At 34.7% G+C, this 26,517-nt stretch overlaps 1 protein-coding gene across 5 annotated transcripts in view; it reads right to left on the bottom strand.

Moving 5' to 3' along the window:
• HGF (hepatocyte growth factor) overlaps positions 1–25,629 on the bottom strand; it is an 85,321-nt gene extending 59,692 nt beyond the window's left edge. Inside the window, exons 1-6 of one of the 5 annotated variants that reach the window (XM_005205314.5) lie at positions 25,433–25,608; positions 25,019–25,148; positions 17,948–18,113; positions 12,372–12,484; positions 10,413–10,527; positions 4,939–5,081 (exon numbers count right to left, since the gene is read on the bottom strand). In XM_005205314.5, the coding sequence (XP_005205371.1) occupies positions 4,939–5,081; positions 10,413–10,527; positions 12,372–12,484; positions 17,948–18,113; positions 25,019–25,106 (625 nt within the window). In that variant the 5' untranslated portion in view covers positions 25,107–25,148; positions 25,433–25,608. 5 annotated transcript variants of the gene reach the window in all.
• Between the last annotated feature and the right edge of the window lie 888 nt (positions 25,630–26,517).

Here is a 26,517-nt window from a genome sequence, read left to right as displayed (position 1 = left end):
TAGTTTGGGATATACTATTAGAATCATCACTTTTGAAACTTTAATTTTTATAATCTAATAGGACATTAACAATTAAATATCTAAAACATGAAACCATTTGGCCTGATCTATCTACTTCTTTTCATGTAAGTTAATCTATGAAATAAGAAAAGAGACAGATTCAGCTTCCTCTCATTTGATACTGAGCTCCCCCAGAAAACAGTCGGTAAACACCTGAGGGGGTCCAAGAGCATGTAGATAAAAGCGCTCTGGCTGGCAAAGATCAAATCCGCATAGGTTACGGATCATCACATTTCCGCTTTCCATCTGAATAGGATTACAAGCTTACTTAGTCTCCATTTTGAAAAGAATGTAAGGTTTGATAGGTTCACGTATCATCGATCATTGTCGTTTGCTCCTTTGTATTGAATGAAAGCATATAATAGAATCCTACAATCACAGATAAGGAATAAATATACACATGTACAATTTCTAATCTTTAATAGTACTTAAGAATCAGAATACACCTATTTTGTGTCCATTAGAAAATGCAGTTTATAAGAGTATATCCTTTTCAAATTAGAACGAATAAAATTATTTTTTGGGAAATTGTTGTGGAGCATTATTAAAAGACCGTTTCTCCTGAAACTTTAGAATTTTTAAATTTCTAAAGGAAAAATAGCTACACAAATGAAACAGGTGATTCTATAAGATGACCACTTTCCAGCATGAGTGGTAGATCAGACCTTCTCCAGACTTTAATGTGCATAAACGTTACTTTGAGATCTTGTCCAATAAAGGACAAGTTCTGACTCGATGAATCAGGGTTGGGGCATTAATAGCAAGCTCCCAGTGGATGCTGATGCTTCTGGTTCTTGGACCTCACATTGAGTGACAAGTTTGTAGATAATCTGTTCAATTCTGAAAGTTCTTAGTGTTTGGCAGTAATAGCTTTTAGGAGAGAATGGATTTTCCTTAGACCTTGAAGAATGGATGACATGTGGATAAACTATAAAGGGAGCAAAATAACCTAAACGGTTCCCAAAAAATGAACTAGTATGCTATGTTTATAGTACAGTGAAGGGAGAGTTATGAATGCAGGTGCAAACCTACTGAAGTTGAAAAATAATAAAACTTAACATGAATAATGTTCAGTTTTGGAAGGCAATGAAAGTTGCTGTTGGGGTAGGAATTAAATGTATCCTGTGAGGACTGAGATGCTAAAAATATAGTTACATATTCTTTGATTATTCAGTATTTTGAACATGTAAGAAATCATTTGATCCTTGCAGTGAGGAAAGCAAAGCTCACAAAAGTTTTAAGGGACTTACCTAAAACAGAAAATGCCAGATCTGTAACTAGAACACAGGTCAGACCCACAGTCCAGTGCTCTCTCCATTCCCCTAACTGTCTATCCATCCTATATATTTAACTTGTTTCCTATACATTCTAACTGGCCATACTTTAAGATAGACCAAAAGTAAAACTTTTAGAAGGTCAGTCTCCCTGTCTTTTTTAAATATTGTCCTCATTACCCTCTTCCCTCTTTTTACAGCCATCAGTTGTTCTCCTGTTGGTTTCTCACCTCTTGGAGGTTACGAGAAACTTATCTAAGGGTAAAAAATGTGTGGTTCTTCCTTTGCATCAAACCATCCGGTTAGTCATAAAAATTACTTTGAGAAAGGCAAATTTTGATCTCATATTTACTTCTCAATCTTTGAGAATTCTAAGACTCTTCTAAGTTTTCCCAGCTCATAGTCAAGCCATCCAGGTGTAAACCAAGCCCATCTAAGGACTCAGGTGAAAGCATTAACTAGATAATAGTTCAAGAAGGTAAGCATTGCATCTCCTGTTCTATGTTCTTTGACTCTCTCTGTTATGGCTAATGTATTCCTTAACCATTCCAGAAAGCTCTCCCTTAAAATTAAAAAAAAAAAAAAATTATGTCCCAGTTCTCATATATTCAAACAAAATCTCTATTCATAAGTAGAATATTTTTTTCTCATTATAGTTCTGCCCTAATTGATAATACAAAGGTACACACACTATACATTAATCATAAGTAGGATTAATTTAACACCTTTCTGGTATACTAACCAACTAAACTCGAAAGTTGCTCTGTTCCATTTTTCTCAGTCATAAAGTCACAAGTGATCTGAGTTTACAGACTAAAACTATTTTGAAAGTATCTCTCAGATAAATCCATGCTGGTGATTACTTCAGCAAAACAGAATGTTTAAAATATGAATAGTCTCACAAACCCCCATTTATAAATAATAGTTTTATTTAAATCTTTGTTTTTAAAAGTCTTTTGCCACACAGGAATTACACATTTAAAGTTATGGCAGAATTATTTGGTATTTTATGTGTAAATATTTAAAAATATAATTATGTCTTAATAAAATGCATTTACTTGAATATTTATCATTTAAAAAACCTGTTTCAATGAAAAATGATTGCTTTATTTTAAATCCCAAGCAAATGTTAAAGCAAAAAGTCAGATTTCATATACCTCAATTTTCCATAATCTTTGAATTAAACATTAATGGTAGTATTTTCTTTACATAGTTATGTAAGGTTTTAAATGTGATAAATGAGTATTCATTTTCTTTTGGAATGCTTAATATACTTCAAAGGTTTAACTTATAAGATAATAACTTTAATATCAGATATATTTTTATGAACCAAAATTTCAAATTTCAGATAATTATTTAAAGCAAAAATTTTAATATAGTTAGAAAGATTTCAAAATATATAGAAAGATTTCAAAAAATATATATTGTTTTACTTGTCCTTTTCCAAATAGTCCAAAGTTGATTAAAGGTACTTTAATTTTAAAATATACAAAATGATGGCATCTTTAATGTTTCATTCATATAAATAACCTTTGGAACTTGACATTTGCAATATCCATCTATTAAAATGTCTCACCCATCAAACTATTTAAACATTGTGAATTTTGAGGCTTTTTCCCTCATATATATATTTTAATAGAATTTACATCATATGTACATTATTTTGTATATTTTATATTATCCATTTTGTAAATAACTCTTTCTCTATTAATGTTTGACTATGCTTCTTCTTATTTTAGAGCTTCTTTATTAAAATCCTTCTAAAACATTGTTCATTTTAGTATGAGCTTAAATATCAAAGCTCAATTCACAGTCCTGATATATATTTAGCCCACAGGACAGGTGTTGGTTTACTTCTCTCACAGGAGAGTTTTGCAAGTACTGTCAGACTAAGTAGTTTCCAGAAAAGTATACCCACAATCTTTGATGCCATGGTGACCAACAGCATCAAGTGCCATTCGTGCTACTGAACAAGGTCCTTTTCTAAGGGAGGTGTGATAATCTCAAATCATTGAAAAAAAAAAATTCAAGATGTATACCCTAATAAGAATGACCAGAAATTTTCCCAGTCATTTATTTTTTAGCACACTTATTTTTTGCCTGATAGTTTAAATCTGTGTGAATATATTTCGATGAAGTTTCTTCTTATAAATCAGGGGTTGAAAAATCACATTCCCACAAACTAGGCACACAGAAAAAATGCTAAACTGTTTAAAGTTTGACCATTTTGCCTTTCCTTGAAAACACTGTCCCAGGTCAAACAAAACCAATAAATAAAACTCTTTGCCAATAATTTCCAACCTCAAAAAACTGTGATAGCAGAGAAATCCCTAAAAGTAGTTTTCTTCCATGTGCAAACTTAAGACAGATATTAAATACAGACTTATTCATACAAAACAGACTTATTCATAACGTTATCACAGATCAGTTTATTATTTTTAAAAGAAAAGAAAACAATGAATAAGTTATAGTGAACAGAATATGATATGGAATGGAAAGTAAGAATTTACAAACAGAGTTGGGACTGGCTCTAGCACATTAATTCAAGAATTTTAAACTAACTAACAACAAAAAACAAAATTTGACTTCTCTGTGACAAATAGCTAACAACGGCCTTTTTACGTGATAAATATCAACCTAATATTTAATGAATACTATGGAAGAAATAGTTCAAAGATATCTGATTAATAACAAACAAGCAAGATATCCTACTATAAAGATTGGACAGCATTCCAGCAGCAACCCCCACCCCAAGCACTTCAAAACCCTACCAAATTTTTGTCAGAATTTAATCCATGTTTCATTGTGATTTTTAGAATTTTAGTTTCGGACACCACTAAAAAGCCAGCTATTACGTAGCCAGAGACTAAGAAAACAGAGTACAATGCTGAAACGGTTACTTTTCCTTGTCTTCAGTCATTCATTTTCCACTGGAAAAGTAAGGAAGGGCCCTTTCATGCTGTGAGAGGAGATGAATACGCGGATGTGGAGTGGCTGCCTTCAAGACAGCTGGAATCTATAGATTTGAGCTCTTCAGATAACATTCTGAATGGTACTTAGTTCCAGACTACGTGTCAAATTTGGTTCTAGACACATATTCACCAAAACACATACAGGGCATTCAAAATTTCAGTTACCCCCTTCTTCATTCTCTTCTGGTTCTGTATACCCTTGCCACACCACTTCAATACAGATTTGACAAAACTTCTGCAGAAGCAGGTTCTGAATGTATAGAATTAGTGTTACAAGTAAAGGGCTAAGTGTCATTTGGCTCCTTTCCGGTGAGGAGATTGAGGGAATAGATTGAGGTATATGAGCTCAAAACAGTAGATGAAGAAGCCCAAATTTTACTCTACCCAGAGAGATACCTCAGGCTCCTTTGAAATTCAAACTAACTCCCTCCATTACTTTGCATTAATTTGATGATAATCAGTTTTTAATTTTTAAAACATCCTATAAAAATGCTCAAATAATGATCTACAGTTGCATTTGCATGGACAGCATATTCATTGTGATTTAATTCAATTCCGTTAACCTTTAATGTGAGTTGCAGTTTTACACAAAGGGGGAACAGAGTGCCCCACATGGCACTCAGGTCATTTACCTTCTGAACACTGAGGAATGTCACAGACTTCGTAGCGTACCTCTGGATTGCTTGTGAAACACCAAGGTCCCCCTTCTTCCCCTCGAGGATTTCGACAGTAGTTTTCCTGTAGGTCTTTACCCCGATAGCTCGAAGGCAAAAAGCTAGTTTTAAAATGATAATCATTACAGTATAAGAGCATGCAACTTTGGGGGGCCTATTAATTTTACTAACTAGTGGATATATTTTCCTGAAAGTAGAGAAATTCTTTACTCTATCTCAGACAGCCATATATATTAACTTGAATTCTATCACTTCCATCCATTCTTAAAATACTTTAAATTTTATAGACATTTACCTAACTGAATTCTCGTATTCTGCGCCAATAAGAATGATTCATCTCTGACTTTGCTAATCATTCTAGAACCTAACTGACACTGTTTGAACCATAGTTTCAAAGTTCCACTCAAAGGTAGCAAATAATAGAGGAGAACCCCTGAGAAGAGGCACTGACATCTCACTATTACATTGTTTATCTGAGATAATTACTTGTTTTTTACATATTTTCTTATGAATAATACCCCCCTTTTCTTCACAATTGATAAACAAATTGATGAAGTAACAGAAACAAAGATTTTACACTCAAACTAAACCCAGACTCAAATTTCAGCTCTATCTTACTAACTGGAGACCCCAGTGGGCAATGTAGCCTCTTTCAGCCTGTTAGCTTACCTGTACACTGAGTATAACCATAACTTGTAACATCTTACACCTCATGTGGTTGTTTTGAGAAGTTCAAAGAGAGGAGTAACTGAGACTTAATAAATGCTACCTATTATTAAGCACACTCCACTTAGTTTTTAGATGTCATAGTAAAAGACAGAAATGCCATTCTCTTTAAAATTTTTTAAAGTTTTCACTGTGACTGGAGCGTGGTGCTTTCAGGCTTAGTTCATAGTATTTGGCCATAGACTGAAATACAGGACCTTTGTTTAAAATTTCTAATGCCCTAGTTATAATTTTGTTATCAGCATAAGGTATTTCAACATAAAAGCAAAAAAGTCCAAAGCTCTTTTTATTCTTTTGCACTGCTTGTGACCTTGGCCTCAGTGATACTGCATGTGTCTCCTAGACTGCACACATAAACAGCAGAAGTAAACAATATACATCTGTAGGTAACATTTGTAAGCGCTTTTTTGGAAAATCCAACTGTATTTTCAATATTCAGTACAATGTTTTCCATAAAGCTTTATTTCTACTTTTACTGATCTCGGAGTTCTAAATGGTACTTAAACAACAGTCAAATCCAAAGCTTTTAGTCTGTCAGTAAATGCTATTCAAATATGTTTTCTATGCACTTAAACTTTTAGTTAAGAAATAATGGTTTTTCATTATGCTGTAGCACATAATAAATAGAAACATGCCTTGGGTACCAAGCAACATTTTGCAAAGAAATCATTTACTTTGGACGTGAAATACAATAAAGTCCTCAGAAAATATAAATTATTGGTCAAAAATAGTCTAAGAGACTTACTACTAACTAAACAATTTCAAGATATGAATTAAGCATCATTAACATTATGAAATGTCAAAATAGTTTAATTCTTATTCCACTAGCATTTTAAATACTGGGGAATAATAATTAAACATTTGGTCTTATGATTGATACAAATTATAATTAAAGTTTATCATGACTTTACAGTTCTTAACAGTATTTAAATTTCAAAGAAAACAATGTCATCTTTTGTCTTAGTTTTAGCTCTATTATTCCAGAATAACTTAAGATAATCTTTGTGCCATTGCATGAAATGTATTTTCTTTTCATTTTTGCCAGTTATCTAATTTTTCATAGTAAATTTATAATGAAATACTCATTTTTCTGATAGAATCAAAACTGAATTTTACTTTATATTTTTTTCATAAAGCATTGCTTTTACCAAATCTACCTAAGAAAACCCCCCTGTAACTCTACTTTCTTAAAAGTTTGGCTTATTATAATAATAAGAATAGGTTATTGTTAATCATGAAAATCTACATAGTTGCCCTATACATTTCACTCGACTAGTATACAACACTAGTCCTTAGGCAATTTACTTGCTTTTTGGGTTTTCAACTTGACTTACAAAATGAATGGAGTGAATTAGATTATTATAAGGTCCTTTATTTTTATCCTTCTATGTATTAAGTTTAAAAAGCTAAGTGATGATTTAACACGTTAAATGCACACATTATAAAATACCTGAAGTTTTAGAGATTTTTGTTACACACACACACAAAACACATACATGTATACACTACACATACACAAACATAAACTTTTCCAGTAGATTTGTAAAGTGAAAAAGAAGCTGTGAAGAAGTAATGAATGCATAAGTCAACAGTTTAGTAGGAAAGATGCAAGTTGGAAGGAAGAGAGATAAAGTAAAAATCTAAAATAGGTATGGTTAAAAGAATAAAGTTTTCCCAATAGAGTTAATACAAATGAAAAATGAAGAGGAAAATATGTGCTGCTTTCCACAGTTCTGTATCAGTGCATATCAAACTCCTCTTTAGGACAGGTAGGGTAAAGAGCAGTCTAGGTCATCTCTTCTCTTCATTCTTTGGTATATATAACTTTTACCCAAATTAACTGGCATTCTTCAATGTTCTGAGGTTTTTAGTGTGCTTTTCTTTAATATATCATACTTGACCAAGTGATGAAGCCTAACCCTGTTCTTTGTTCTTTTGTGTTCATTCAACACATATTTATGAAAATCTATTACACCCATGCCCTGTGCCAGGCAATAAGCTCTGTAATAAACTTTTACTCACATGCATACTATTTTTGGTTCTTTGTCCTTGTGACCAAAGCTTTATTTTTAGAAAGATAAGTGAAAGAAAATGTAAAATTGATTTATATCCAAATATACTTGGAAATATAACTTAGATCTTCTGGGTGCTAACCACCCTTTCTTTTCTTTTAATATGAACTATGTTTATAGGAAACTTGATCCATTCCATCATCTGCTTCTTTAATGAATGCTGGGTGGCCAGTGAAGGATACAGATGGAGATATCAGGTCACCTGATTTTCTAGTTAAGCTTTATACTAATTTCATCATCTATCATCATCTTCCCATTAAGCCACTTGTAAAATATTTCAATTTAGGGAGTCCGCAATAAATCACCCTTCTAGACAGAGTCATATATAGATATATATTTATTTTTCCACTTTCCATACAATTAATCTTTAGTTATCACTTTAAAAGTGTTAACCTATCATTTAGATATTCCAAATAGCCGCTAATTGATGAAAATGTGTTGCTCCCATTGAATACAAAAATTGATTAACCTATGAAGTCTTCTCTTCCTTAAAGCTCTATATCACAAGGAAATGTTTGTTGATAAAATAGCTGATTGGACTGGGAAGCTAGTTCCCAGGGAGATCTATTTCATATGTACTCCTGTAGCAGAGAATCATAATCACAGAGAATTTGGGTTGAAATAAGACCTTCCCTGGGTCAGTCCAGTGCGCTCTCCTTGACTACAGTAGGATTGATTTCAAACACTATTCCTTTGTTCATGAAATTCTTAGATCCATCTATTTAAGCAAAATGTTTTCCTCACTATGCAGGGACTGGCACCATGCAAATCCTATGAGAGGACAAAACCAATTATATTGTTTGCTTTGTACTATAATGATAAAACTATTTTTTGGAGGTATTCATGCATAATTATAAGTAATGAATTTGACAAAAATAATTAGTTGCTTTCTGTTATTCAAACACTGTAAAACTGATTCACTTGGACGCTTGCTGGTTGGCATTAACTAGACCAACATCAAAGATTTCATCCCAGTGTAGACCAACCAACTCTTTTTCTTTATATGTGGACCGATGAACTCTGTTTACTGAAGTAAAATCATCTTGCATGGTTATTCCCCACCAAATGAATGAAAATGGACAAAGTGGGTTCATCAAGGCAAGTAAATTACCACTATTGCAAAAAGAAGTCACAGTATGTATCCTGATTTGCTGAGTGTTTAAGGCCCGAAAGTTGTTAAAAGCACAGGTTTTAGAGTGGCATTGGCAGGCCTCAGATTCTGGATACACGACTTGCTAGCTGTGTGTGACTTTGAAAACTTACTAAGATCTTTGCCATTCAGTTTCACCGTATAAAAAACAGAACTAATAAAATCACCTACTGTGTGGTTCTTGGGGGCCTCCTAGATGGTGCTAGTGATATAGAATTCACCTGCCAATGCAGGAGACACAAGAGACATGGGTTCAGTTCCTGGGTTGGGAAGATCCCCTAGAGTAGGAAATGGTACCCCACTCCAGTATTCTTGCCTAGAAAATTCCATGGGCTGAGGAGTCTGGCAGCCTACAGTCTATAGGGCCGCAGAGAGTCAGACACGACTTAGTGACTGAGCACACAGGTGGTTCTTGAGAGGATTAAATGAGATAACCTAGGTATACTGTTTAACAAGGTACTAGGCACATGGTAATATAAATCTTCCAGTGCGTCTAATAACCAGGTAGAGCTATTTTAAAATACTGCTGCTAAGTTACTTCAGTCGTGTCCGACTCTGTGCAACCCCATAGGTGGCAGCCCACCAGGCTCCTCCGTCCCTGGGATTCTCCAGGCAAGAGTACTGGAGCGGGGTGCCATTGCCTTCTCTGATTTTAAACTAGTTCCTGTTAAAATTATTTCCAGAATAAGTCTTGAAAAACTTTGGCTATATATAGCTCTCCAATGAGTAGATATCTGTTTCTCCTCCATGATGTTTAAAACTCTCAGACTAATGAGCCTATGGATATTATATTTACTCATCTTTAAATAGCATTCATCTGTTATAATGAACACAATCTTTCTCTTAACTATAGATATTTAATTTCCAAGAAATAAGTTTTCTCCAGTCATTAGGTGCTAGGTGAAAAGGGAAAGGTGGTCATCTGAGACACAAATGTTTAGCAAAGCTCTATAGAAAAACTGGTGGCTAGGTTATTTCCCCCAAAAGATTCTGATTTAATCAGTCCATATTGACACCCAAGTGGTAGGATTCATTAAGGGCTTTTAGCGATTTTAATGTGCAGCCAAGTTTGAGAACCACCATGGTTAAACAACATTTGGCCCCTGGGGAAGATCAGAATTTCTCCATCTCCAACTTAGCACAGGCAACCTCTCCACTCCAGCTGCAGAGTGCTGTGCCTTCTCACAGGCAAAGAGAAGGAAAAAAAACAATTTATTACTTTTTTATTATTTCTTCCCAAACACCAAGATCTATAAATTGAGGTTTTGTGGTGAAATAATGTTAGGCTACATCTTAATGATATATATTTTTTATTCTTTGGCTAACTATCAGTTATTAATTCAGATAAGCCTTAGACTAATACATTTCAGCAAAGTTGGCTAAACTATTACAGAACTGTAGGATTAATCTGAAGGACTAACCTGGGCCTGCTAACAGACCCGTGCAAGAAAGGCTCTATCCTCCTTTCTTCGTGTTGGTCTTACCTGTGTTCGTGTGGTATCATGGAATTCCAGGGCTGACATTTGATGCCACTTTTAGTGATAGATACCGTCCCCTTGTAGCTACCGCCTTTACCAATGATACAGTTTCTAATGTAGTCTATTAAAAGAAAGCAGAAAAAAATGTTATAACCATGTGTAATATACGCTGTATATATTAAAAATAAAAATTATAAAATTCCATTTGAATCTTTAAGTAATTAATGCTTATAAACCACCACAAATACTGCAATTTCTTGCCCAAAACTTCTAATATTTTCAAAATAATGCATTTAGAGTAAGCCAAAACAAACAAAAACAACAGACCATTGAGAAGTTTTAATTTTGTGAGTATATACCTGGGAAACTCTAGAGATTAGTCTACCTGTTTAACACAGATTATTCTATATACTCAATTGACAAGGCAAATTTAATTTGGCCCAATTATTTGCTTAAGTGCAGAGACCATTTTAAGAAAATATTAAAAATAAAAATTTGTAAACTTATTTGAATTCAAGCAGTTACTTTGAGGTAATGGAAATAACTGATTATTTTGATATAAGTGATCTGATTCATTTTTTTTTTAATTAGAGGATAATTGTTTTACAAAGTTGTGTTGGTTTCTGCCATACAACAATGCAAATGAGCCATAAGTGTATATGTATCTATATGTATATCCCCTCCCTCTAGGTCACCACAGAGCACCAGGTTGGACCCCCTGTACTATTCAGCAGCTTCCAACTAGCTATCTAGCTTACACATAGAGTGTATATATGCCAATGCTATTGATTTGCCTTTACATCAGTAAAATCGTGTGAGTTTTTGTGTATGTGTGTGTATGTGACAATTACATTATTCTGATTATTATTTTCCATATTTTTTCTAACAGATTGGCTGCTAAATTATAGGACAATCAAATAGAAACAAGCTGTATATTCCTATCAAATAACAGTATATTCAATTAGCAACCTAGAAGACTGAAGCTGGTTTTACACTAGATTATGAATCATGTTTAGGATTTATAGAATTATTGGGGTGCATAGAGATCATCTTATTTTCTAACATGAATTAATTTTAATGTAATCTAAGCATTTTCCCTATTAACAAAGAAATGTCTATGTGTATTACTAAATAACTAAATTTATGAAAATATGATATAACAAAACATTAAAATTGAGACACATAGTATTATCAAAAACATAACTCATGATTATTATTTTGTGTGATGAGAGATTATTTTATTGATATAAATCTGCTTTTGAGCAAAGTAAATACCTTGAGAATACGATATCAAATTACCAGCATAGACAAATTAACAAATAATATGGTCTCAATTCTTTTAAAGATTTTTTTAAGTATATAACTAGCAATAGATCCAATTAAATTTTCAAAACCTCCATATTTTATTATTATCAGCCATCATAAGTATAACTTAGATTAATTATCCATAGATTAAAATTTAGTTATTAGAAAAAAGTTGTTAAAATTTAGAATACTGTATAAATATACATTTATATATTTATATATATAAAATGTATTAAACTAATATAAATATATAAAACCAATACAATATTGTAAAGTAAAAAAAATAATAAATAATAAAAATAAATAAATAAATAAAAGCTGCACCTAATTATACCCCCCCAGAAAAATAATAAAATAAAACATCTTAAACTAATAACTTAAGGTGGCACATTCTAAAATGAATGTGGAGAATATCAGTCCCAGGAGATGTTACTAGAAATAAACAGAGAGAGAGGGGGTAATCTAATTATGGAAAATTTGGGACAAGCTCTTTTTAAAGGGCCACACTGAAAACAGTCAAGGCGTTAGTGTCATCTGTCTTAACGGATGAATTGACTGCATAACAGATCAGGATATGATGGAAAAGTCAGAAAGAATACTGTGGCAGGTAATTACATATACTTTATTTCATTATGAAATATTTAGAGAAAAGCCAGTTACCTTTGTTTTCATAGAGGTCAAATTCATGGCCAAACTCTTTTTTTACTCCACTTGACATGCTATTGAAAGGGAACCAGAGGCATCGTTTTCTTGCTTTATCAAAAACAAAGGCCCTGAAAAAAATATCTGAATGAAAAGAAGGAATACTACTATTTATACAGCTTTTAAAGAATAGGTACATGGTTTAACCAAGGAAGATAATATAAAAACAGATGAATTATTACATATACAGAAAAGAGGATATTTGAACCCACAATTTTGATAGTGAAATGAGACAGAACAAAATTAAATTTTTATAGCTGTAGATTTAAATACCAGATAGACTAAAACTTGAAATGGTGTCATGTTATTCTACATGAAATGTAGAAAAATGAGGGCTTCAACAAGCACAATCAATATACAACACAATTATTTGGCTTATTTATGAAGATTTTATTATTTTTGTAAGTACACAGAAAGTTGGAAGGTTTTTTTGTGGTTATATACAAATGATTATATTTGAAGTATCATGATTAATTTCCAAAGTTTATAATTATAAAAAGCACATTCTAAACTGACATGTCCTAAAATGCAATAGACAAATCACAACCCCAAGAGATCCCGCTAGCAAAGAAGGATCTAAAATCAAATGTTTGGGAAATTTTACATACAACATCCTTTCTTGTTGAGTTATAAAGCATTGAAACTTATTAAAGGCTATGAAAATCCCTCTATTAGTTAGCTTTATATAAGTCAATGTTTCCTAAATAGATTTGCTTGCATAAGCATTTTTAATTTTTAAGAAACTATTAATATAATAGAGAATATGCTTCTAATATATCATCTTGACAAAAATAATTAAAATGTGTTAACTCTTAAAATCATCATTCCTACAGCTAAGTATTATATTGGATTTTTGTTGCTCATTAAAAAATATATTTCTAAAAAAAATATGTTTCTAAAGCAGAATGATAAATACAAAAATCCCTTAACTGAGAATAGTAAAGTACTTAAAATTTTCAACACATTAAGTGTTACCATTTTTTACAATACAAAAAATAAAGTTAGAACCTGAATTATTTTCTTTCCATTAAGAAATAATATTAAAACTCCTTCTTACCATGTTCATGCTAACTATAATGCCACCATGTATAAGCATCAAATTAAGAGAAATACACAGATTTTCTAAGAATATTTTTCACTCCCAGGCCATATATTTTGAAACCTCAATTTTCTTGCAATTTTAGATAGTTCAAGTTAATCACTTATTTCTTTACATTTCAACAGCTTTTAAATAATTTTAAATGAGGGGAAATAACTTTTATAAAACAACTTTTAAAAAGATGCTATAAAATTATTTAAAATATTTTATCTATTATTATGTTTTTACATAGTACATTTTAGTCTATAGCTAAATAACTTCAAAAATTATATATATAAAGTCTGTGCTTTGGTTTACATGTAGACATTTTCAAAAATCCACCTACAAGAACATTTTATACCTGTAATAGCATTAGAAAACAAACATAAAAATATATTGTTGCAACTGAGAAGAAATAATAAGAGAAAAACTGACTAATGATAGATTTGAATTTTGATCTGGAGGATAGTAAACTTATGCAATACGTGTTACATTTTCCTATTGTAGGGTGTTCGGGAGAGAGTGTTAAATGACTTTGAAAGTGTAATAATTAGATAAAGAATACACATGAAGATAAAAAACTAAACAAATACCTAAAAAGAAATCTTAAAATTACAAAATCAAATACCTGCCCCTTAACTTCACCTTAAAATTAAAATGTACCACACATACATGTACTACTTTTCTGTCAATAACAGGGCAGGTGACTCATTGAACCCCATCAAGAACATGTAAGATTGCCTATTTCATTCACCATTTTCTCACAGTCCATGGCAGTTCATCTACTCTCAGAAAACTGTTTTTGCTCATATCATTTTACACCTCTATAAGGACTGGATCCAAGCTAACAAATTCCATGAATTGCATATCTTCTTTTAAGTTTGATTGTAGGAGTCTTTATCTTAGTCATATTTTTAACTACCATCTTCCTTTCAAGAATTCATTATGTTGAATTGTTTATGGCAGGAGTGCACTTTCAATACCATTTACCCAGTCGTAGTTAGAAATTTTCATCTCTTAAGTCAGTTCTTGAACGTAAATCTTCTGAAAAGCTTAGAATCAGGCATTCTGGTCATCTTTCTCGTACAGCAAAAAAAAAACTTTCAGTCTCTATAAAATCAGTATTGTTGACACTTCCTCAGAGGAAACAGTGTTTGAGACTTCCACCTCATGCCCACTGAATCACAGATGCTTTCACGCAGCATTGTTGGTATTTTCCAAAGGTTTTTGTGTAATTGCCATTGTTTTTTAATGATTCTAGTTCATGTTACAAGCTGTAAAAAGATCTTCAATTCTTGAAGAACTTACTTTTAGAGTATTGCAGTATGTCCATTCTATTCTGTATGGAATCACTAAATATATTACTTAAATAGGTGTGTGGCCTCCCTGTCCATCACCAACTCCCAGACTTTACCCAAACTCATGTCTATTGAGTCGGTGATGCCATCCAACCATCTCATCTTCTGTGGTCCCCTTCTCCTCCCGCCTTCAATCTTTCCCAGCATCAGGGTCTTTTCAATGAGTCAGTTCTTCGCACCAAGTGGCCAAAGTATTGGAGTGTCAGCTTCAACATCAGTCCTTCCAATGAACACCCAGGACTGATCTCCTGGTGGACGGACTGTTTGGATCTCCTTGCAGTCCAAGGGACTCTCAATAGTCTCCAACACCACAGTTCAAAAGCATCAATTCTTCGGCGCTCAGCTTTCTTTATAGTCCAACTCTGACATCCATACATGACCAGTGGAAAAACCATAGCCTTGACTAGACGGACCTTTGTTGGCAAAGTAATGTCTCTGCTTTTGAATATGCTATCTAGGTTAGTCATAACTTTCCTTCCAAGGAGTAAGCGTCTTTTAATTTCATGGCTGCAATCACCATCTGCAGTGATTTTGGAGCCCAGAAAAATAAAGTCAGCCACTGTTTCCACTGTTTCCCCATCTATTTCCCATGAAGTGATGGGACCAGATGCCATGATCTTAGTTTTCTCAATGTTGAGTTTTAAGCCAACTTTTTCACTCTCCTCTTTCACTTTCATCAAGAGGCTCTTTAGTTCTTCTTCACTTTCTGCCGTAAGGGTGGTGTCATCTGTATGTCTGAGGTTATTGATATTTCTCCAGCAATCTTGATTCCAGCTTGTGTTTCTTCCAGCCCAGCGTTTCTCATGATGCACTCTGCATATAAGTTAAATAAGCAGGGTGAAAATATACAGCCTTGACGTACTCCTCTTCCTATTTGGAACCAGTCTGTTGTGCCATGTCCAGTTCTAACTGTTGCTTCCTGACCTGCATACAGATTTCTCAGGAGGCAGGTCAGGTGGTTTGGTATTCCCATTTTTTCAGAATTTTCCACAGTTTATTGTGATCCACACAGTCAAAGGCTTTGGCATAGTCAATAAAGCAGAAATAGATGTTTTTCTGGCACTCTCTTGCTTTTTTGATGATCCAGCGGATGTTGGCACTTTGATCTCTGGTTCCTCTGCCTTTTCTAAAACCAGCTTGAACATCAGGAAGTTCACGGTTCACATACTGTTGAAGTGATGCTAGGTCACTTGTGTCACGCTTTGTGACCTAATGCACTGTGACCTGCCAAGCTCCTGTGCCCATGGCCTTCTTCAGGCAGAACACTGGAGCAGGTTGTCTTGCCCTCTTCCAGGGGATCTTTCCAAACCAGGGATCAAACCCACGTCTCTTACTTCTCCTGCACTGGCAGGTAAGTTTTTTTCCACTAGTGCTGTCTGGGAAGCCAATATATATTTAGGATAGACAAGTGTGAAGGATGACACCATTTCTGGGCAGAGAATTTTGGTCGTACATTGGTATTACCACAAGTGGTTTTCTGCACAGGTTGGCTTAAATTTGGTGACTAAATATAACTCAACCAGAATATGGCAGAAAAGTGTGAAACCTCATATACATGGGATATGTAGAGATTTATTAATCAGGTCACATGTCTTCTCCAACACAACAAAATCATTTTAGTTTCTCCTAAATAAAACAAAGGGAAGTCTGTTTTGTTTTTTCTAGCCAAAGGGCTGACTAGTGTAAAACTTGAGGCTTACCAGTACTTTCCTTATTTGTGGACCCAGGAGAGTGCATTTTCAGATTCAAAGTTAAAAATCAACAATGAGATGTGGTTCTTCTCCCATTCCCTTTGCCCTGCCCTTCTAACCCTGAGAGGGAAAAATACAATAAATCCAACCTCCTCAATTGCCAGAAGAACATCTCCATAAATCTACACAGCTGAGATGTTGATTGAGAGTAATTTTCTCTATTTTTTTTTTAATATCAAGACTTTTCTAGGAAAGTCAGAGAAAGATGGAATTATCATATGAATTACTTGCAAAGTTAATTCCCCACTCCCTGTGCCAGGAAATATCTCCCAGTAAGTGGCAATTTGGCTATAATACTTCTAGAGGAGATATAAATGAAAAGAAAAGAGATAGTCTGTCTTCCCACTAAATCTATGGAAGACTTCCTCTGACCATGTCCTTTCTCCTCAGACCCATAACACTTATTTCCCTGAGAAAGGCAATTTGAATATAGGAATTCTGGCCATGACATTCCTAAAATCTGTGTTCACATCATGTGTCACAAGCCAAATGTAATAGAGTAGACTTCAAAAGTGACAGGCGGCCCTGTGCAGTGCTATTGAAATGGAATGAAATAGGGGAAAAAACAATGAAAAGTGAGAGGAAGGAATGTTTTTTGCAGAACTAGAACATGAATTTTCTTCGGGCAATTTGGAAAACTATTCAGATGAAATTGTCACCTTCATGGCCCCAAACTCCAAGTTTTATGCTCTGAGAGTACTGACAAAGTGGGAAGGAATTTTCCTGGAAGGTGCAGAAGAACTTTCAAAAGATGAGACAACTCCCGATTTGAGTCCCCTCGTGCCTCCTTGAATTGCTCCATCACTTTTCATCTAAAACTTCATCACACTACCTCCTAACTACTTTAAGAGGCTGTTTAAGCTTTTGCTGCTGACACCAATACCCCTAGGTTTTTAATCTAATTATATCAACACTTTTTATTTCTAGCCCTAAAGACAATATGTTGCAGTAAGTTTTGACTGTTGCCCAATTTATATTCTGAAAATTCCTCCACTCCTCTTGTGAGGAAAATAAGAAAAAGTTTACTCTGAACAGAATATTTTAAAATATCAGAAATAAAAAGTTAATCTAATTGAATTTTAGTTCCTAAAGTTCAATTGTTCATAAAATGAGAAAATACAAATTCCATAACTAAAACCACTGAATTCTAAACAATCTTGTGGCTCATGTGTTCTCCCTTACACATATTTCCATCAAATGAGAGCTAAGTCTTCTGTTATAATGAGTTAAAACTAAAATCAAGCTTATAATTTTAAGAGCACATCCCATTGAATTTAAAACCAATGATGATAATGAGCACATTCTATATTTGGAAAATTATTCTAAGAACAAAATGAAGCAACTTACTTGCAAGTGAATGGAAGTCCTTTATTCCTAATACATCTATTGGCACATTGGTCTGCAGTGTTCATTTTTTTTGTTTTTATCTTCAGTAATGGGTCCTCTTTAATTAGAGTAGTCTTTGCTGACCTTTTGAATTCATGAAGTGTGTTTCTTCTTTTCTTCTGTCCTTCTATTAATAATAATAATTTTTAAAAACATAGGGGAAAATATTTTAAGGGTCATATAGTAAAATATCCTTGAAGAATCATCTAGAAGATAGTGATTTTGACAACATACCGGACCTCCAGGGCTTGGAGGTAGAATGATGTGGGGAATGATACTCTCAGATAATTAAGAGCAAGAAAGGAATACTTAATTGTGAAGAAAAAATAACTTCTCATACAGAGTCACTTATCTACATTCTTTCAAATGAAGGATGCTTTTAAAAATTAGGACAGAGTTCACTCTTAAGAAATAAGTAACATGATATTCTCCAAACAGTATGAAAGCAAGTGCCAGGGCATATCATATCATATCATGTTCTATAATTTAATTTGTCATTTCCTTCTACAATTGATCTTATGTAACTTATAGTATTAATACTAATTACATAAGCCAATTCAATGACAGGTGAGAAACTTCTCCTTAAAAATGGTGCACTGGATAAATACTTGACTTGCTCTTTAAAATATTTCATTCTATTCATATTTTAGTCTTTCTCATTTCCTACATAAGAGTTTTCTGTGTTTGGGGGCACTATTTCTTAGTATCGCTGAACTGCTTGTTTTGAAATCAAGCCAAAAACTATAAATCAAATGAATGTAAAACTTCATCCTTTAATGAAGCAATATCATTTTTCTTCATCATAGTATTCTACCAGGCCCCTAGATACATGAAGCTTCCTACTAAAAACCCAAAGAGCAGAGCCAAAACATCCCAAAAGACTTAATCTTTGAATAATTTTGGAATATGAAGAACTTCTTCATTCTTAATTTATCCAAAGTTACCTGGTCTCTAATGATAATCTCCTCTTCACAATGAGGATCAAATTGTCTAAGAGACAGTAGCTATTTTATAAAGGATGGACATAACTGTGCCCCTCCCCTGCCTGTCCAACTTTCGAATACCCTTATAACAAAGGTAGCAATAAATTTTTAAGATAAAGAAACCAAGATACAGGGGAAAACTGACAACTTAGACGATCTGATTCAAAATCCAGCTGCCTGGATTCAGAACCCCCACTCTTAAACACTTACAATGCCATCCTCCTCTAAGATTTGCTAAGACAGTATATAAAAATATGGCTTATATATAGTTTCTGAAGATTTGGTTAAAGGTATCAATAGAGAAATAACTTGCATGTCAGAAAAAGAAATCATTTCCGGTCTTTAAACATGGTGAAATGTGTCAAGAAAAGAGGATGAAAATTTTTGTGCAGGAAATTTGGGAATATGGCTTAACAGAGTGAGATAACAAGAATAGCATCATACTCTGAAGCTTGCCAGCAACCACTAGTTGCCACCAGTCATTTTATTAAACATGCAAATGCTACTCGCTAATATCTATCCTAACATGAAGTCCACAAGAAACAGGAGGAAACATGAATTCCTCTGAATTTCTGGTTCTCTGTAAAACCCCAGAATAAAATCCCCAAAAGACTGGAACTAATTTCTATAATAATGCTTACATTTTATTTTCTTTTCTTCAACTTTTCTTTGCCCTACAAGATGAAATGGCTATGGTAAAAGAGATATAATTTAGAAGACATTTTAACATAGAAACTCAGTCAACCAAATAATCTATCAACATGTTACTCATTGAGTGTGGACCAAATGCCTTGCATAATGTTGGCAGACTGATGATAATTCTGGCATTCTTATTGACTTTCCAAGTGACTTTGTTTTATTACCTTAAATGCTAATATCCCATTATTCAATCTATTGATACAAAATAAAAGTTATAGTTGAACTAAAAGGAGTGATTTAAACTGTAATCATATGGAAATCAATTTGGATTATGAAACATTATGAATATGCAAAATTTTACTTTTGTTTTTGAAATTTCATCCTTTAATTTCTGGCATAAGAGAAGAAATCATTATTCTCCCAAGCTAAGAAGTGGTATTATTCTTTTCAAATTTTGATATCTGCCACATGACCATGTTAATGGGAGCTAAGTTTCACCACTAAGAGTTTTTCCTTCCTTTGACCCTGGTGCACTATTTCATAGATGCATTATTTCTTCAGATGATTTCATAAAAATCATCTGAATTTCTGTATAAATTGGAATATTTCTTAGAGACAAATAGTAATAGATGCAAAAAATATATTCAAAAAACTATTACCAAAATGGAAAAAATATGTTATATATATATATCATCAATTAAATTAACTAAAAGTACAGAACTTAAATTGGCCTAATGTATATTGCATTTATTACATATGTTTAAGTGTGAGAGAAGAATGTAAAACTAAATTTAAAAAGTCTAAGACAAACACTGAGTTCAGATATGCGTTTTACTAATTACAAAAAATAGCACCCCTGGTCAGTGCTCTGTTTTGTTTTCTCAGAACCAGACAACAGAAGGAAGGCATTGAGGATGACTATAGAGAAAAGGGGTTTCTGTGGGATCATTGGTTATGTTTAATTCTGCAGATCCTCAGCTGACCTATAGAAATGTGTTAATGTGTGGCTGTACCTCATAAAAATAGTCTACTCTTGCTTGCTGACAAACTTTCGATCACTACCTTTCATCTAAAGATCAAAAAGTATCCTGAAAAACAAATAAATCTATAATTTCCCTTTACTAGATAATAAATAGGAGAGAAAAGCTTGTCTGGGGTTACAAAGCTAATCAGAGGCAATCAGAACCAGATACTAGGATTCCCTCTTCACTCTTTATTTCTACTGACTTAGAAGCTTTCCCTTATAATTCAGTCATCTCTACTAGGTCAGTAAATGATTACTCAAAACTGGAAAGTTCAAGCTAGTTGTACATCATGTAATCCACACACCTATAAAATTAATTCCTTCTTCAATAAAAGAAAAATTTAAAACAGGAGTCATTCAAAAACAGCATCTGAAAATAAAATTCCTTTGCTGAAAATACTTACTCTTCCATATGTATTAACAACTGATGCTTGTTTTGCTAAAAACAGTTAAAACACAAACTTAATTTTGGAGGAAACTCAAAAATATCTTTGGATAAGATTTTCCCTACTATTTTTTTGTGCATGACTGTTAGTTGAAGTTTATAAACAAAATACTGAAATGAAATCAAAGGGTAAGAGATCACTGCAACTTTGTCATACTTTCCTGTATTTTAAACTGCAACTCCTTTTCCCTCTTCCCTCAGTATGGGAAAACATTCTCAAAGCTATATTTCCTAAAAAAAAACTTAAGTCCCAGTTTTAGAATTGAAATCATTAGGATCTTAGTGAAAACCTACAAACAGAAAGTAGGGTCAAATGTATCAAGGTGCTTGAAGAAAGACACATTTCTCCCTCTGGTCCCCAGGCCTCACACTCATTTCTCTCAGTACCTCATATATTTCTTCTCTGTATGGACTAACCATTGACTTCAAAGGAAAATCATGCAAAGGAAAGGATTTGCAGGGTGTGGAAAGAAGCAGGAATCTGGCTCCACATATTCTGAGAAACCTACCCACGTGATTAGTGATTAACAGCTTGAAGTGGCAAGATGTTAAGATGAAAGTATACAAATAATTAATGGAAGGGAATGGTGGTGACTGGAAATTTACTTCCCAGAGGCAAAAATCATAAAAACAAGTCCAAATCTTCATTTCTATTATCTAGGACTTGGATTCATAAGCAGACAATTTTCTCCCCTTCTTTAGAGAAGTGAACAATATCACAAGTAAAGATATCAAGAAAGGATCAAATCAGATTTCAATCAAATGTTAGTATTTGAGAAGCAGCGTAATTATCTCTTCCAAAAAGTTTTACAAATGAAATGATGTTCAGTATGAGTTTAGGACCCTCCCTAGGCATCTCCTTCCTTCTACTTCATTCCACTTCCTCCTTCAGCCTCTTCCTGGTCTCTTGCTTCATTGTCTGTTTCTTTCTACAGCTCTCCTCCACACCCCAGCCAAAGCAACCACACTTCATCCATGTATTTGTGAACTCAGAACCATCCATAATGTTTAAAATAATGTAATTTAGTGTGATGTTCAAGCATACATATGCACCACGCTCAGTCGTGTCTAACTTTTGGTGACCCCATGGGCTCTAGTCCACCAGGTTCCTCTGTTCATGGGATTTTCAAGATAGGAATACTGGAGTGGGTTGCCATTTCCTCCTCCTCCAGGGGACCTTCCCAACCCAGGGATTGAACCTGCATCTTTTTTGTCTCCTGCATTGGCAGGGGGATTCTTTACCACTGTGCCACCTGGGAAGCCCATATACATGCTAGTCTATTTTTCCAGACCTAGGTCATACTCCTCCTCCTCAGGCACTCAGTACACCCCTACATGATTACCTGTCCTTTGATATACTTGCTTATTTCAGTACCTTCAGCCACTTTATGTTTCCCTGACTTAAGTACTGAGCATACTGCTACCTATATTTTCATACTCCACTCGGCTATTACATACCCCCTAAACCTTATTTGATCTTCTAAGCTAGAAATGAACTCTCAACCGTAACATAATACTACTTTTAACACAGAATCATCCTTGTATTACTAACTAAAGTAGATTTTTTTAAGTAAGTTTTGATTGATTTCACTGCTTCTGTTTTCAATATAAATAAAAGGAAAAAATGCACATTGCATATCTCATTCACGTAGATTTAGGTAAGAATCTCAGTTCTATCCATTATCTAAGATAATAAGCCAAAATATTTAAGAGTTTAACTTCAGTTTCCTTCTGTAAAATGAGTCAATCCAATAATGCCAATCTTATTAGAATTAAATAAGCTTTGTTTTAGAACCAGGTCCATAACAGTTGCTCAACAAATGTAGGTCTTTTTGCCATTTGTTCATCTGTAAATCTTGCACAGACTCCTTGACAATAGGGGCTCCTTTAATGTTCCTTTGTTGTTGTTAGAAGGAATTGGATATTTGTATCCAGTGCAGGTGGGATGATGGAGGATAATCCTATGTGGACTAGTTTCTTATAAAGATGGCTTGGGTCTGTAACAATCAATATTTCTTCAAGTTTTTTGAAACTTTTCTAAAAATATCTCCATAATACATTCTGCTCATAACTGGTTATCAGCTCATTATAATACCGACTTCGTTTTAAATATTGTGTTATCTCACAGTATGTAAAAATGCAGTCATCAGATAAATCAAAAAAGTATAACCTAAGCAAGTAACAGCAATAACAAAGTTCTCAATGTTCCATTTTAGATGTTATAAAAAAGAACAGACTTTCTTTGTATGTTCTAAGAGGGCTAGCCATGTTTTCTACTTTGAAGAATGTTATGTTTTTTAAAAAACTATCAAAATAAACTTGACAAAGGGAAATCCTCTTTTGGATAACAATTTTAACATTATCCACTCTAGGAATTATTCTATTATCTGTAATTCCCAACTGTCTTCTTCTTGCTTGCAGCATTCTCTTGGGTTCCATTCTCCCTATATTCAGGAAATGCAGTCATTTCAACACTAGCCAAAGTGAAATATAATTGCAAATGTATATCTCCTGCCAAAGTTTCAAAATGCATGCCAAAAGCAGATAGACATTGTCTATGGTTGATCTACTGTTTGGGTTTTCCACGCCGCGATCCCCATGTATTAGCACAGATGACTCTAGGTAACCATATTCTACGTCAGCCCATCAACATTTTAATTTTAGAAATGAAAATCCTCAAAATGTTAGCCATCATTTCAATTTAGGCTCAAAATCCCCCAAACCAGCAATGTCATATAAGAATTAATTTTAACAGGACACATCTCAAGGGTGATAACCTGTTAGATTGATACTTTTTTCCGATCTGTTTAGAAATCTAACATAAATGTTTTCAAACTGACCCTTTCCACACAGTGTTGTTTTCCAAAAAGAACACATCACAAAATCAAAGAAAGCCAGGTAGGACTGAATGACTTTTCTTGTCACTTGCAAATTCTTGGTGTTTTCACCCTTTGGATTACATCGAAAACTAGATCAGAGGTCTGATAAATTTCATATTTAACTTATCTCAAAAAATATAGCCAGTTCTCTGTCTTGTATTATTTTTTAAAAAACCATGTCTACCATCTGGGCATTTGTTCTATTCCTTTATTCCCCTGTGCCCACCTCTGATGCTCACTACCCTCTCCTGTTGGCATCCCAGCCACGACAGTGATAATACAACCAAATACAGATGTTTCCTCTTGCCCTGATAACAACAGAAAACTTCCCAAAGCAGCAAATTAAAGTCTAAACTTCCAGACAATATGAACTCCCAAGCAACTCCTTCCCAACCTGTAAATTCTGGGGAGAAAGCAGGACACCAAAAGGAGCAGTTCTGCAGCTATAATCAAGTCACACAATTTTTGCCTCCTTTGCACTGCAGTGTCCAAAAGGCAGGCTTCCATACTCAGAAAGAATAAGACCTTAGAAGAGAGGCTTTCTCTTTCATTTTTATAACATGCATATACTCAGAGTTTAATCTGCCTTCTCCAAATGAAAACCTGTATTAAGTCATAATTTGGCCCTGAATGTTGACTGAGTGATGTGGGATAGCGGACTGTCGTGGAAAATTGTCTCTGGAAAAAAAAAAAAAAATTGTGTCCCTGCTGTACTGACCATCACTGTCCCCGTTCAGATTAGACCCTCTGTTCAGCTTTAAACTTCTCCAAGCCTGTGTTAGCACTCCATTCCCATTCCACCATCCAGGACTATCAGGCTAAGTGAGATGGGGCTGGATCAATGGGAAATGGGTGGAAACAACAGGGGGGATGCTAATTATCATTTTAAATGCTTTTCAAACAGCAAAAGCATGTCAAAAGAAAGATAAATGAGAGGTTTAAAAAAACCTTACCACAAACTGAGTTAAGGAAGGATGCTGGGAGTAAGGCAAAGGGAAGAGCTAGGGAAAGCAAAGGTTAGCAAGAGAGAGTGAAATAATAATATTAAAGGAGAAAACTAACCTGCATAGGGGATGGCGATGGGAAGCAGGAGGAGGTGGAGGAGGACGTGCTGCAGCAGCAGGACTGGCAGAAGTCTGGTCACCCACATGGTCCTGCTGGGTGTGCTGGCGGATCCCACTGGAGCAGATGCCTGGGTGAAAGAACCCTCTTCCGACTCAGAGCCTAAAAGAGCCCGTCGGCTCTGAGCTGCTTTTTATTGCGATGAGCTAAGTTTGTTGTGTGATTAACTGGAAAGATCTAGGTCTGAACTCCCTCTTACGGTAAGAAACTGTTTAACAACAGCCCTTTACTCTCTCCCACCCCCCCTCCTTTCCTCACTACCCCCCCAGCCCCCCCCCCTTCGCCCACCACACCACCAAACAGATCCCAGCTCCCCACCCCCCCACCCCCACTCTGCTTAGGAAAGAAACTTACAAAGAAAAGGTCACCTGGCCTGAGGCCAGCTGCAATTTGGAAGTTGGAGCTCCAGATCCCAGTGGCTCCTATCCGAGTAAGGAAGGGAGGAGCAAGGCTCAGCCCAATAGCTAAATCAAGGCACAGGCAGAGGACCAATTCGCTAAGTTTAAACAGGAAAATACATGTGTTTACATATCTATTTGGGAAAAGAGGAAGGGGAAGCAGCATAAGAAGAAAGCAAAGCACTGCCTTTCTGTTAAATGTGCTTCAACTCCTAATCTGTCTAGTTGCACTGCTATGAGCAATCTAGGGATTCCAAACACTGAGGCAGTTTCCCTAGGGTGTTAGAGCCCGGGAAGGAGCTGGGAGGCAGTCTGGGAGGCAGATGGCAGACAGGTCCAAGCCCAGGTAGAAAGAAGTCCCATGAGAACAGAATATGATACTGTGGGGTAAAAATAAATGAACCAACAAAACAAAAACACCCACGATTGTCAGGCAGAAAAATTGCCCCTATTCAATGGGCTCAGAGCAGGTAACTTTTTTCAGAAGCTCAGCTAAGCTCCCCAGTCACAGCAAAGGTACCAAAAGCACATAAACTTGTCTGATGTGGGGACTGTGATACAATTTGGTCATGCCCTCTTCTTAAAATGTCTGAAACACTGAGATTATGCACTGCCTCTCTCTGACATAAATGTGGCATGGATTCCATGTTCTGCCTCCCCCCACCCTCCTCTTTTCTAGCTCCATCCCATATGCATGCACTTCCCAGCCTCCCTCAAAGTGGAGGGGATGAAGGGCTTGCACTGGGAGGAAGGGAGAAGATAAGGAATGGACACTCGTGATACAGAGGTTTGTCTTTGCACCTTGAGGTAGTGCTTTGATTATTTTAGGTAATAGCTTGCGCTATTTTTAATGAATTTGGGGTATAGTTGCCCCATGTGTTTCTGAAATGGATACAAATAAGAACAATGTCTCTGTCTACAGAGGAAGGGAAAATGGGCATAATGTGGCCTGTCTCGAGCTGTAGAGAGATGGTAGTGGGCAAAATTAAAGCCATCTTCAAAACAGCCTTTCCTCCACAGCTCTCATTCCTCATCCTTCAG

The sequence above is a fragment of the Bos taurus genome, chromosome 4 (genome assembly GCF_002263795.3).
Source record: "Bos taurus isolate L1 Dominette 01449 registration number 42190680 breed Hereford chromosome 4, ARS-UCD2.0, whole genome shotgun sequence".
NCBI lineage: Eukaryota > Metazoa > Chordata > Mammalia > Artiodactyla > Bovidae > Bos > Bos taurus.
Note: the sequence above shows the minus strand (reverse complement) of the source record. Positions and strands in the feature narration are given on the sequence as shown.